The 15,661-nt window shown below is 37.0% G+C and overlaps 1 protein-coding gene across 1 annotated transcript; it reads left to right on the plus strand.

Moving 5' to 3' along the window:
• The first annotated feature begins 13,087 nt into the window (after window positions 1-13,087).
• On the plus strand, window positions 13,088-15,115 carry LOC128676026 (cytochrome P450 6B7-like). The gene is made up of 2 exons (XM_053755918.1): window positions 13,088-14,480; window positions 14,783-15,115. The coding sequence occupies exons 1-2, from the start codon at window positions 13,115-13,117 to the stop codon at window positions 14,953-14,955; spliced, it is 1,539 nt and encodes a 512-aa protein (XP_053611893.1). The 5' UTR covers window positions 13,088-13,114; the 3' UTR covers window positions 14,956-15,115.
• The last annotated feature ends 546 nt before the right edge of the window (window positions 15,116-15,661 follow it).

Consider the following 15,661-nt stretch of genomic DNA (forward strand, 5'->3'; position numbering starts at 1 on the left):
CAGCGGACCACGGTCCTCGCTGCCAAATTGATCGCACCAGTTCTAGCTGCATTTCGAGTTTTTTTGCATTTTAGGTCACCTCGGCTTCATTTGCTGTTTAGGAATATTAAACATTATAAATACTTACGAACAAAAGCGGCAAATTGTATAAACTCTTGAAATATCTAAGCAATATGTATTTTCAGTTTTCCATAAGTACATGAAATAGGTTACTGATTATATAAGTTTTATAATATAATTAATTAGTGTTTAGTTGTATTCCACATTGGTATAGCTAACTACTAGGTACACATTTTTTTAAAGTTGGCTTCAATGAAAACTCAGATTGCTTGAATTGAAATCCATTCAATACAGCAATAAATTAGCTCACTCTTTGCGAAGTGGGTCATAATCGGGAAGAGCGAGTGTTGATCGCAGCCCAACTCGGATAATCCGGGTTGACGCGGGCACCGCTTTATGACACGTTGGTAAAATGGCGGGTGATTTAAGTAGCGTTGCCAAAAATCACGGTTTGTTCGTGTCCCTGTTAGGTACATCATTTCCTCACTTCACTCGCTGTGTCCTTTGATATAGGTAATGACTGAGATATTTACTATGGAAACATTTTCCCTGGATTAACATTGAAGACATGAGTACGTAACTAACAGTAAAACTGCAATAAATATCACTTTTCAACTTTGTTTGAAAAATGATGAAGTATTTTGTAACATAATACTATTTTCGAGTAGTTTAGTAGTAGTCTATAAATATTTTTTCAACAAAACAACTGCCAATTTATTTATATATATATCGCTCAAATTGGCAGTTGTTTTATATCCGCAACGTCAAGTATCAAGCTCGTCACGGCGTATAATGAACCGACATCGAGTGTGGATCGCGGTCTGTTTGTTAAGGTACACATTATTTAGAGAATCGCATAAACGTGACACAAACGGGTCGCTTCTATGATTATGATACATCGTTCAGATTTCTATTATATTCGGTTCATCAATCGAATGATGACATTTGATGAGATCGCAACATTTGTTTATAAATTCGACGTCAAGCCACGAGGGAGCAAGGAAAATGAATATTTGATGTAACTTTTACACTCCATATAATTTATAACATGGGTTGAGCGATGGAATATTAATAGAAATAATAAACCCGCGTGCACACGGTTCGGTGTCAGCCATGGACTGGACACAAACTTTGTTTATGTGTTTACTTTCTATATTATTTGCGTCAGCTGCATCACTCGATTCTCACGTTTTCATGGGAAATGTGGTACTTTTTTTGCTTATTTTCACAATTAGTATTTGCAAGCAATTTCGATTCTATTATTTTTCAATACGGTTGATTTCAAAGTAAAGGAATGCATATTAATAAATGTTACTAACTTTTATGTGAGAATGTGAACTGTAAATAAACAAACCTCACAATACACCGATCAGCCTTGCGACAATATTTCTAAACAGATTGTCTTCAGCCTGAGTGCACTTAGGATAATGCTAATGTCGAGGAAAACGCGACATCTCAGGAAACGTCGCAAACAACATTACACCAAATCCTGGAAGGGGGTCAATCCGCATTTTGTCTTGTGTGACACCGGCAGCCGGACCTGCCGTGCTGAAGCACATTGCGTAGATTGCGGTACATATGTTATAAAATATTTGTATGTTAATGAAAACCTTGTATGTTAACTAAAGTGAAAATTGTAAGGATAAATTAACATTACATTAAATTTACATAACGTTAACTTTAACCTGCGCAGAAATACATAAAGTAACCATGCCATTTTGTTTTGCCATTAAACATCGGCAGCGCGCAGGTTAAAGTCAAGGTTAAAGTGGTGCAACTCACCCTAAGTGGCTAAAAAAATATTTATTCCGTGGTTCCTTACGAAGAATATGTTTAGTAAGTATAAATTGTTTAGTTTTTAGTAGTTTAGCAGCCAAATAATTATTCAGGAAATCAATTTTCCATCAAAAAAAGGAAAATTTAAGCTTGAATGTCTTTTGTAGTACATTTGTAGTTCTGAATTTTCTTTACCTACCTTACTCGATTCTCACCCCTACTTACTTTGTGACCATCGTCGGAAATACAATATAAGTCAATAACCAAAGGTATGTACTTGTACGTACTTCTTGAGCAAATTAATTAATTTGTCAATTAGCTAAGCTTGATTAAGCGAGGAAATAAATTAGATCGTGAATACATTTGAAGCAAGTTCACAGTAATTCATTACACACGTAAGGCTTTCATATATAACCAATATTGAATTTGGTTGTGAAAAGAAGTGAAATCACTTTTGCGACTGATACAAGTTGCCTCTACTATTTTGACATCTTCCTCCGTCACGGCAAGGAGTCACAGCTTACGCCAGTACCATTAAATTGCCACTCTATCTATCAATCTATTACAAGGCATGCATCCATGTAGGATTCATACCTTGGAATATATTAATAAGTGCTAAGTTAACTAACCACCAAGCATGCACATCCGGCCAGCCGACTGCTGACACGGCTCGGTCGTTAATAAAGCAGGTCCGGTGCCGGTCCGGCTGCCGGGCCGAGCCGGCACCGGCCGCAATCGTGGCATATGAGGCCGCTCATTACGGCAATGAGAGTATGGTGCAAGCTACAAGTAAACATCACCTACTCAAATTAAAAACCAGAGAGCAAATACCTATGTATCTATTTTGCCAAAATACATTTTTGGAGCATATTATAAAAATCTACATAAATAACTTTAGTTTGAGAAAGATTTTCTACGATGTAGAACTTACATTATATGTAGAGCCATAATTACATGAAGCTTACTGACAAGTTACAAGCATGTAAGTTATACGTGGCACAATATAGAAATAGGTCTGTAAAAGGTAATTTGCGGGCCGTATTTGTGTAGATGATTACGTCAAGAGACCTACCTTATCGTTCTAATAATATTATATTTTGGAACCCACAAACTGATAGTAAATGTGAAGTTTGGCATCCGTTTTTCACATGGCTCAGCCTAGCGCTTTTGTAAAATTTTTCAGGCACTCATTTTATTGTATCTTTTAATAGAAACGAAGTTATTTCTACTTCAAAATTCCGCCCGCGTCTCTCTAAGCTTGCACAGCAGCGGTCACGGAATATTAAGTTGCGTACGCGCCAATAAGAAGAGCGAGTACCGGCCCAGCAGCTGGGAACCATATTGCAGTTCTGTGGCTCCGCTCCGTAACTCACTGCACGGCGATATCGCGGCGACACGACCGCGATACGGCGATGTTATAATTGCAAATTTGACGGCAATTATGAAGAAATAACTTAATTGATATGTACGATGTAGGAGATTTACATTTACTTTAGGACTTTCATGTTATCAAATATGTGCAATATATGCTTTTTTACTACCAAAATCAAAATCAAATCATTTATTCAGAAATTAGGCCTTCACAGGCACTTTTTCACGTCATATTCTAAATTAAATTATGTTTACCAAAGCTACAAACTACTAGCTTTTCGGAACGACCACTGCTGAGAAGAAATGCCGAAAGAAACTCATTCAGTGTTGGTCCCTATTACGCCAGAAGGGCTTACCATTTTTGAAATATAAATTTATGTAAATTTTTATCAGTAGTATAACAATGTAAGTACACAATAAAGTACATGGTCAAAAAAGGTATACTAAAACATATTATGATTGTGATCAAGTGCTGATGAAAGGAATATCAACCTAACAAAAACTTTTAATAAAAGATCGAGCTGACCGGTTCGCGTGAGTCAGCCATCGCGAAGCTCAACCACAATAGAGGGAACCTCCCGACCCGATCCACGTCGCCGCTACCGGTTTGACCATGCACACTCAAACTAGTGTGCATGACGTACTCGATCTCCATAATCTAACATAATAGATACCTATGTTACTTTCAGACACTTGAAGATCACAAATCACGTATATGTTTTACAAGTAAATGTCAAAATATATGCAATAAACATGTCAAAAAAATATATAAATAATTATAAAAAGATAAGATTAAGTGTGAGAGGTAGAAGTTTTAGGAAGGGTCCAAGTTTTTATCATTTAATTAGTCGCAAATTGTGTAATAAGCATTAGATTAGCCATCAAAGCATTTTTAACATATCATTTAAATTTTGGCATTGGCAAGTTAATTGAACAATTTTACACTTTGGCCCACGAAAGACCGCCTAACCCTATTAAGTCGGAATCTGTTCTTACAAAGTTTATGCCTATTACGCGTGTTTACACTGTGTTTGTTAACATCGCTCAATGTTTTATACAGGTGTAAGTTAGATTTAACAAAAATAAGTACGTCGAAGATGTACTGCGATGTAACAGCCATAATATTTATCGATTTGAATAATTCTCGCAAGGAATCCCGTGGCTTAAGCCCATATATAAAACGATTTGCTCGTTTCTGTAAAAAGAAATCCTATGTGAAAATCTGATATAAAAATTTTTCCTAACCACGATGAGATTAAACGTTCAAGTGTATTTTTTGTGTCTACAATTATTTATATCTAATTTCATTGGCATCCATACTAATATTAAAGTCTGTCTGTTGGTCTGGTATACTAATATTAAAGTCTGTCTGTTGGTGGTTTCTGTCTATCTGTTTGTTCCGCTTTCACGGCTAAACCACAGTACTCATTTTAGTGAAATTTTGTATGCATATAGTTAAAGATCCCCGTTTAAACATAGGGTAATTTCTTTCAAATATCAATCCCCAAATGATAATTATGGGGGTGAAAGTTTTTATGAAAATATTATCTGTACCGTTTTCGCAGAGATATACACGTGGGCGGAGCCGTACTTAATAATATTTCATTGAAGTGACGCCCACTAGAAGGTATGCGATAGATCGTTTAAATTGCTAGTATGTCAAAGATGTATTATTTCATTAAAGTAAAGGTCGTGTTCTAAAAGCTACATAGTAAACATCATTGAAAGTTAAATGTAATCCGAAAACGACCGGGCTGCTACTATAAAATGGACGTGTAATTCTCAGAATGTCCAATCGCAAGGAGACACCTTCTCAGAATGCCCCTTTTATCTTCTGAAATTGTAAGTCGGCTAGGTCAGCCACCTCACGAGGCTGTAGCGAGTCAGAGTCAGACCCACGTGACGCAAACTTTCCGCATCACTAGTGTGGGTTCAACTGCTAACTCGAATCAAACGCGCATATAGCAGAAATGAGTTGGCGCTAACCGTACCTTTAGTTAGCGAAATATGTTTATTTGTGTTCTAACTTGTGTAGGCGCTCCCAACAACTTGCCGACACTATTTACTTCTACATCGTGCATGCCGATTCAAGAATTCTAAACTCTACTCTTTTGACATAAAAGTGTCGAAGAATGAATGTGGTGTTGTGCGAGAGTAAAGCCCACTTAAATAAATAGTTTCAGTTCAGGTGGAAGTTGGCGCGAAGTTCTGCGCCTCTCCGCGATTCGACTCCCCACCTGCTGAATTATTTACCAATTTTTCTTTTTTTAAAGACGACGTTAGAAAGAAACGTAAAAGAACTCTTTCATTTTTCTTTCCATTTAGAAACATAATTATAGCATAATTCCAACATAAGTGTAAAAAAATAAGAGCTTAAGTAGGACTGGTTTAAAGGATTTTTAAAATATATATACCTAACAAAGAATGTGCAATATTCTGTTTAGAGAAAGAAACATAAAGTTCGGTAACATAAAGATTAGAACTACAAGTGGACTAATACAAACTGATTACTAGAGGACGTTCATAACACACGTTAATCGCATTTATAAATAATGATTAATTCCCGAAAAACTCAGTGTAACGACTACACACCAATATAATTATAAGATATCGATAAATTAATCCGATATTAAATAGAACGGCAGTGTTCGAGCCCTCGGGGTCCAAGAAATAAATAACCAAAACATGTTTACAGCCGGCGCGCGCCGACAAATGTAATTTTCCCGCGCAATCTGCCGGAATATTACCGAAGGTATTTATTCCCGTGTCATTACTGTGGGATCCAATCGCAGACCGCGCTCCGCCGCTGGGCGGCCAGGGAACCGGCTTCCCCGTGAGATACCCAACAACCGATGTACCTCGAACTCTTAAACGACAGAAACCTACTAGGGACGGTAGGTCTACTAGTTCTGGCTGTTATTCGGAGCCGATATTGGTTTTATTGGGGGCGTCAAAGGTGCCGTCAGATAATCGAGGTGTCACAAAATAGTTTTTCCACCTCGTTTCGTCAGTCGGTTCGCATTCGCTTGATATATGAAAAGTTGAAATAAGCCAGCCTTTGTTCTAGCTGTACCATCTAAGTATAATGGTTAGATTTTCTCGTAATATTGAAGGGACTATACACAAGTGACGGACTTTGCAAATCTAAAAACAATTCCTTATTATACTAGCTCACTGGGTAATCAATACAGCATTATATTGCCGTAATGTTGAAATGGACTTTATTAACCGAACGTTTAATTTATTGTTGAAGACAACAATCAACATTTACATCATCTGGTATTTTATTAGGTAAGTAATGTGACAATTGGTTTATCTACAATTTCGATAGTATTAATAAATATTGTCAGGCTGCAATAAACTTTATTTCCAATATAAATGCGTTAAAAATATGTTTATTCATACTTAAAAACTAATCTTTTGTATTATTCTATACATTTTTTATTTGAAATAATTTATTTCGGACGCAATACCTAAGGTCGCTGTCGAACAATCATGCCTTTTTTCGCTAAGATATTACTCAATCGTGACGTCATGTAGTATAATTTAATTGGAACGTTTGACCAAGTCAAAAATGTGTGATTATATTTTTGTCAGTATTGCTTATCTTTCAAAGTATTGTCATATCACAGTATTTTTTCACGGTGTTTCTGGGTGAATATTCGAGCATTATGAATTTCGCCGCGGAATGTCATTTAGTGTTTATTAAATGTTATCATAGACAGTAATAAATTTAATTACCATATTTTATAAATAAATAAAGTACTGCTACAATGTTAATTTTATAAATGTTTATTAAAAATATTCTTTATTCAAAACAAAAAGTCCTGCCCAGAGTTGGTGTCCCGAAGTCTCGAAGTTCAGTACAATCTGCAGCGCGGACCGACCTGTGAACTGCCCCTGGAAGTTATTACGCAATAACTTATACTATAAATAAATAAAAATCTTACTTTTCTCCTAACACTCCAAAAAGCGAATGCCTACAATAGTAAGTTTAGATCTAGTGATTTTAGGCTGCCTGGGCTTTTATAAATACTTGCTACTTCAAGATTCCTAATTTATTCTATGTTACATTTCTACATTTCTATGCCGACTGTACCGCGGCCAATAAATGGAACTTTTTACTGTTCAGATCGATGCGATAGACAATCATAGATTGCCCGCAGGTAAGACAAGAAATTATGATTAGAGTCCAGGGCCGCCTCAGGCGCGGACGGTAATCTCTCGCTGGTTTGTCCGGATTATATCGCCGCGTGACATGTGTCAGAGTCCGGCCCACGAATCTTCATTACGGGCCGCTGTTAATCAAATAACATCGCGCGGAAATACCAACAAAGATATAATTCCGGGAAATATTAAATATTCGCAATGTAATCATCCGCGGGTGGTAGGATCTCAAAACTAGAAATCATCTAAGGCATTTTTTGTAGCGATGCTGAACTAGGTACATATTAATACAATTCGACACCTGATTTGAAAGAATCAAATTCCATGTTTGAACTTATATAAGTGAAAGTAGGTAATTGAAGTCGAACAAAAACCGGCCTGAAAAATTGTATAAAAATCCTTTGTTCCTCTTGGGAATTATTAATAAACCGATCAAAATAAAAGTGAACATCGCTGCGTACAAACGTTATTTAGACAGATCCAAACACAACTGCGTCGTATTACATCAATATTGACTACAATGAGTATTATTTTTTTAAAATAAGTATTTATAAGTGCAGACTCGCAAAAATATAATTATATTTTGTTACAAAGCCTTTAAAAAAATTAAATAAGATCATAATTGTAGCAACCAAATACATTCGAAAAAAAAAAGCCATTAAACGCTACGAAAAAGTCATCTAGATAAATGAAAAATGGTTAGCTACAAAACCAGGAATACTTCTAATCAGTAAGGTGGCGTGAAAAGGACGACTTTTCACAATAGTTTCCAGCCAATTGACTCTGGTGACGGGTGATGCGCGCCGACACAACATTGGTTAAGGTACCAATTCGAAAGGAAAGACAAAACGTGAGACTGCATACTATTCGCGCAATTTTTTTCGCGCAAGTGGTACGTGTTAAATCTACTATTACTGAATTAGTGCCACTAATTACGGAATTATAATTACTATTATTCATCTTAAGTATTTATATACGCGTTTCGATGCTCTCAAACTTTTTCAGAATTACATTTTAAAATAAAACTGCGTTTATTATTTTGTCAATTATACTAAGGTATGGAATTAATTATATTTTCTACCTCATTATTATTATGCTGTGTAACTGTAGAATAAAGAGTTCATTCATAATTATAAACGTATCAACAAATGTCGTCAGAGTGGTCATCGTGACATTCAGAATGGTTCCTTAGCCCTCACGGCCGGGGCGCGGCGCCCCCGACATAGAGCTCCGGCCGTCTGCAGCCGCCGATAACACGCTGCACCTGCGACCGTCTCGCGCTGATAGCCACCGACACCGAACAAAGTATGGCATTTGGACTTTACAACCTACGGGTATGTGCTATGCATCATACGGTTAAATTCAATAAGTAGCTATTTGTTAAAAAAGTAAAAAAAAAACTTGAGTTTTTAGGGTTCCGTACAAAAAATCAAAATACGAAATCCTTATATAGGATCGGTCGTGCGTCTATCTATCCGTCCGTCTGTCACCGCCAATTTGCTCCGAATCTACTGGACCAAAGTAGATGAAATTTAGTAAGAGGGTGTAATCCTATGAGCCAAACACAAACCTATATATTTTTTTTTCAATAATGGCTGATTTTCGGGGAATAAATTAGGAAATTTAAAAAAGTTTTGCAACCTTTTTTTAGTTTCCTGCAAACTGCAAAGGGCGCATTATGAGGATTTTGATTTTATTGTAAAATAAACAGTTTTGTGTAATGACTATTACTTAAGAATAAAAAATATACAAAATATGTTTCATATTGCTTGTAGATTACAGGAAAATCGATAGCCTACAAGAATTCTGTAAATTGTATGTAGCCCTCACTCACTCCACTCTATACATATAAACCGTACCTGCGTAGTTCATGAGCTCCATTTCAAGACGCGCGCTAATAGAGCCTTCAGCTATACAAAAGCTTCACTTCCAGGTCGCCGGCTAATCCGGGAATGACATGCAAAAGCCAAGCCAGGGCAAACAAATTGTATGCGCGACAAAGGAGCGGGAATAAAGCTAAATATAAAGGGCCATAAGCAATTACGACGCGATCGCGGCCGAGCCTCAGATTTCCCGACAAACACAACTTTTCTTGCCGATCTTTGAACCTTTATGCATTTAGAAATAACGTTGAAAACATCTCAGCAGTTGTGTATGATACGGCGTGTGAACATTCAGACTTCAAGGGTTTCCCCACTTTATTTATTCCCTTTAACGAGCGAACTCGCTCAATGGCCAGGAATTGTTGCGGCTCCTCCATTGTCATGGTAATAGCGTGAGTTATTACTCACATTCTTTCTGCGGACACGGACACCTGAGATCGCATCGCGCCGAGCGGCGTCTCCGGGGAGAGGTCGCTCGCGCCAACTTGACAATAAACTCGCTTTTATTTTGCGTAAGATTATGTAACTCGCATTAATTTACACAATGTTTACATTTCTTCTTCTTGTTTCTGTTGTGACACAGAAACTTTGAATTGTTTAATTGATATAAACATTGGCTAATTCTCACATAGCTTTGACTTATGAATCATTTTACAAATACGTTGACTTTTGTCTATTTTGACTATGTACAACTAAGCCGTTGGTTCCGACTGTTTTTGATGTCGTTAAAGTCTATCGGTTTGCCGTCTATCAATGGAGCTTATGTTGTAGGTGCGATACCAAACGCTTTCTCAGCACACGTCACACCCAAAGCCATGCAAATCAATTACATACCGTATGTTGTAGGTGCGATATTTAAAGCTTTCTCAGCGCACTTCGCAAATCCAGAGTTTATAATAATATCTATATATTATCGTAATGTTAGGCATGATGTTTACAAGGCATACAATGCATTTCGGAACGACCACTCCTGAGAAGAAATAACGACTACGAACGTAGTTCGAATTGGTTTGTTGAACTGTAACTGAAACTTGTCACTGTAATACACAGTTTCATACAACCTTACATTTTATAAAACCTGTCTTTCTGTTCGCGATAAACTCAAAAACTAATGCGTGAATGATTTTCATACGGTTTTCATTAATATATAGTGTGAATCCTGAGGTGGGTTTAGGTGTATAATTTCGCATGTTCTTACCCGAGCAAACATTTGCCATACACATACACACACGCGTGACGCAATGACAATTCTAAGTATAATTTATTTCACAACCGGGTTCTGAGTCGTTATCTCAATCTTTTGTTGACAAATCAGTGTTGGCGCTGATATAATTACTGTTTGTCGGCTCTATCAGGGATTTGTTCAGATTCTTTGATAATTCGCTTATCAGTTCCGTAATCATTGGTTGGTTTTCGACTGGGGGTCGTAGCATATTTATTTGATATTTTTTTATAATATTCACAGGTTTTATGGTTATTTTTTTTAAACCTTACTTATAATAACTTCTAAATTGTAGTAATATTAGAGGTCAAAATTCTGATAAATTTCATAATGCCTGTTCACTATTAAATAAATAATTACATTGTCCACAATTATAATCTTTTATTTATATTATTTCTTTCTTGACAGAAAATTACTTATATTATACTTACTAATGGTACTCGCATGTCATTACAACCCTACTGTACAAACGTCTAACAGTATCCATTTTATGATCTCGTAATAGACATTACAACTCACCCTAAAAAAACAATTGCAATATCTTTAATTATTGTTATCATATACGAAATAATAAAAAGCATTGCTTCACGTTCAACTTCACACAGGTATAAAATCCGACATCTAACATTACAGAAATAAAGCTCATGGAGCTGTAAAGCGCCCACTCTCGTGTTATTCCCGGAGTTTTTAATTTACGATAAGAATTTGCGATGATCGCAGCCAGAATTGGTGTTCCATCAAAACTTTGCTCGACGCCGCAAAAATACAGCTCTCTTGAACTGAGCTGAGACCGAGTCCGCCGCAAGCAACTGGAACGTTTCATCTATTTCATCTCCCCATACTAAAGCTAAAGCTCATCGATCAATGTGTATGAGGCACCATAAAACAAAAGCATGTTTTCAATAATTACATAATTGTATTTCTTTGGATACCCGTTTTATCCCTCGTCCAAATATGTAAAAATTTAGCGTGTGTCATGTGTGTTAATTGTTAATCCGAGAACACTCACTTCTTAAGAAGTGTTCCGGTATTAATAATTAACATGCAATGTCTCCATGACACCTGTCTATAAATTTAAATATTCCAAGTTCGAATTCGACTCGAGTCACTTGAGTTTGTATGCCAATCTGACTCATAGTAGTTACATCAATTACCACTTACTTCCGGTGAAGGAAAACATCGTAAAGAATGAAACTAAAATCTAGTCGATAGATTTATCTGCTTGTGTGACATGAAGAGCAATCGCAAATGACCCCAATTAGGTATATTGCTATGAAAGTCGTTGAGCGTGATTCGTACATACTCGTAATAACCTTGACTCTTAAATACGATACGAACGAAATAAAGTTAGCATAAATGTTCGCAAGTAAGACTTTCAATGTACTGCAGAGCATGGAACCTTTTCTAGATTTATGTCCATATTATTTTCCTTACTGCAAAAATATTGAATTTATATGTAACTAAGACACGATAAAATCTTCATATCAAAATTCACAATACACGGTGACTCAGTTGAGGATCTTCATTGATTTATTTATCAAAGAGTTCACTCTGTGACAACTAAACCGTTCAAGCGCGAGTCGAAATAGGTCGAAATATTGTTCCTTATTCTGAAGTTGTCTTTGTCGTCTTTTTTCATCTAATTTTTGTAATGAATGCTGTTTCCATATATAGTTTCTATAATTGGGCAAACTTTGGAACAATAAATTTAGGCGTTACTCTGTCTACTTATATTTATCTATTTTTCCGCATCAATACAACACTCACTTTTTACTACACTGGTTACTTACATATTGTGAGCTTCAAATTTAGATTACAATTAGTGTTTAGTGTCTAAATCAAGGGAAAACCTACAAATTTTGGAATATCGGTCCAATTTTCTAGATATCTGCATTATCTGCATTAATAACTTTGTAATCCCATATAAATATTAATTACAAAGTTACATTTGCAGTAAATGAATCATAGTACCTGTATAATAGAAAGAGTGTGTTCAGCCCATGAAATTGAACAACATTCCCATAGAAAAATATGTTGAAATTTGAAACAAAACTACTTTCCATACAAATTCGACTTATGACTTAAAAAAAAAAGGAGGCCCGTAGTGTTGTATGGTGTAATACATATTATGTATTACTTGTAAGATACATTGTGTTTTCATGCGATGGCCATATCGATCTATTTATTTTAAACCTAAAAGATTTTTAATATTGATATGATAATAACTTGCGTAATAACTTAAGACTGAAGGTCCCTTAAGTAGGGACTAAATAAATTAATCGACTTGGGAACATGGATCTCACAACTTTTTACGGTAGAAAAACAGAGCTGCGAGACTTGGATTTTTTACATGTTTTTGATGGCATCTAGACTACATGAATTATATACCTACTAAAAACAAAATTCGCCATTTCGTTGTATAATATTTACTCAATATTTAAAAATAAATATAAAATTGATCATGAGTCATTTGTTTTTCTAAAAATATCACAACTTCCTTGACCCAACTTGAATTAATTAACTTATCTCATTTGATAATCGCATCTTTATCTATTTCAATTTGTATTTAAACACATTTTTTTATGAAGTAGTCATCAATCAAGTTCAGTTGTGGATACTAACCAAACAAACAGACATGATTGTGATAGTCGGATTGGTGTTGCTTCTCGCAACTTTGTACCTGTATGGTACCCGTAATCACGATTACTGGGCGCGGAAGGGTGTGAAACATGACAAACCAGTGCCGCTGTTCGGCACAGACGCCCAGCGCTACTTGCTGAAGAAGAGTGTCACCCAGATGGCCGTCGACACCTACTGGAAGTACCCCAAGGAGCGTTTCGTGGGCTACTACCGCGGCAGCATCCCCGAGCTCGTGGTCAGGGACCCTGACCTCATCAAACAGATCATCGTTACTGACTTTTCATCGTTTTACTCGAGGGGACTTTCTCCTGATCATGGGGTAATCGAACCTTTATTAAAAAATCTGTTCTTTTCTGATGGCGACTTATGGCGATTGTTAAGACAGCGCATGACACCAGCTTTTAGCAGTGGAAAGCTGAAGTCTATGTTCCCTCTCATAATCGACTGCGCTGACAGACTCCAAAAGCGAGCTCTCTCTGCCTCCACCAATGGAGACATTATAGACGCTCGTGACTTGATGGCTCGGTATACCACTGATTTTATCGGAGCATGTGGATTCGGCCTTAATGTCGATTCCCTTAGTGATGAAGACTCTAAGTTCCGAAAACTTGGAAATACAATCTTTAAGATGACACCGAGTCGCGCTATCACAACAATATTCAAAACTCTATTCCCAGATCTTTTCAAAAACGTCAAATTCCTTGGTCAAGAATTAGAAGACAATATTGTAGCAGTAGTCAACATGATACAAAAGCAAAGAGATTATAAACCATGCGGACGCAACGACTTCATTGATATGATGATGGAACTGAAAGAGAAGGGTAAGATAGTAGTAGAATCCATGGAGCAGGTTCAAGCGGATGGCAGTCCTGCGGTCGCCGAGTTAGAGATGGACGACATCCTCCTCGCTGCACAAGCCTTCATCTTCTTCGCGGCCGGCTTCGAGACATCATCATCTGCTACTAGTTTCACTTTACATCAATTGGCATACAATCCATCCGTGCAGAAAAAAGTCCAAGAAGATATTGACAGAGTCCTTGCAAAATACGATAACAAGCTCAGTTACGAAGCAATCAAAGAAATGACCTATTTGCAATGGACTTTCCAAGAAGGAATGAGGATTTTCCCCTCTTCTGGGTTGTTGATGCGCAAATGTACTCAGACGTATACTATCCCAGGCACTGATGTGACCATCGACAAAGGTGTCAAAGTCACTATTCCTATCCAAGCGATTCATAACGACCCGGAATACTTCGACAATCCGTCGGAATTTAGGCCGGAGCGGTTCTCGCCGGAAGAAGTCGCCAAGAGGCACAAGTTTGTGTACTTGCCGTTTGGTGATGGGCCTCGCTCTTGTATCGGTATGTTGTACTTATTTACTTTATGCTAATTTTACATAGTTTCAAGACAATTAATAATCATAAGGTTCTCCTATATTGTGACCTAATCTCTAAGTGCTAAAACAAACTCTCAACTTTTTGAAATTAGAATTAGCATAATCACGCTCTGTCCGACTCCTTTTTTCTACCGATCGCGCAACATTAGCTTTTTTATACTGGATTTATAAAATCTGGCCTGAGTTATCCATTAGAACAGTAGTGTCCTAATCTATTCCTGTCGTAATATTCGTGGCAATATTTTACCCCATTGTGATGTATTCCAGGTGGTCGCCTGGGCCATATGCAGTCAGTGGCGGGGCTGGCAGCGCTGCTCGCGCAGGTCAGCGTATCGCCGGCCGCCACCAGCAAGCGCGAGCTGCAGCAAGACCCCACCTCCAACATCGTGCAGAACATTGTCGGTGGCATTCCGCTGCACTTCACGCAGAGACCGTTCTAAACCTTGAAGTTGTTATTGTTGCAACGTATATGTACACATATTTCGGCATAATTTCTTTGCCATAATTTCAATTTCGTGTATTTAATGATTGTATATTAACTGTTATGGTAATCTCAATCGGCTTAAGTATTTATTGAATAAATTAATTACAATGATTTAAGTAGAGATTTTTATTTTTAACTTTCTTCATGAATCATCTTCTTACCTGGGCGATTATTATAACAAATTATCGTTTCAATTTAAAAAACATAGCTTTACTAGAGATATTTACAAAAATCATGTCTTCAAAGTTTTCTTGAAATGACATAAGCCAGTGCTACTTTGTAACAGTGCAACGTAGGGAGTTCTCAAGGCTCGCAAGTCAGGTGGCCGGCTGCCGGGTCCTAGCCAGGAGGATTGATGCCAGCAAGCAGCCCGCGCACACTCCAGGGTCGGCACATTATTTGTCGCACGAGAACGGTTATAGTTCTGGCCATTTTGGGAATTTCACTTCATTTTTCAAATATGTTTTAGTGTAACATAATCTCCTATTCTATTTTATCAGTTTCGCTGTAGATTAAAATAAATCGATTAAAATATGATTTTGTAGCTAGTACGCCGAGATCGCCTCTTAACCTTTTGATCGTGTTTACCCCTAAAGGCGGTTGACTGATCTTTGTAAGCAACTTTGAAATCTTAGATTGCGGAAGTGATAAACTCAATATTC

This window comes from Plodia interpunctella, chromosome 15, assembly GCF_027563975.2.
Source record: "Plodia interpunctella isolate USDA-ARS_2022_Savannah chromosome 15, ilPloInte3.2, whole genome shotgun sequence".
Lineage (NCBI taxonomy): Eukaryota > Metazoa > Arthropoda > Insecta > Lepidoptera > Pyralidae > Plodia > Plodia interpunctella.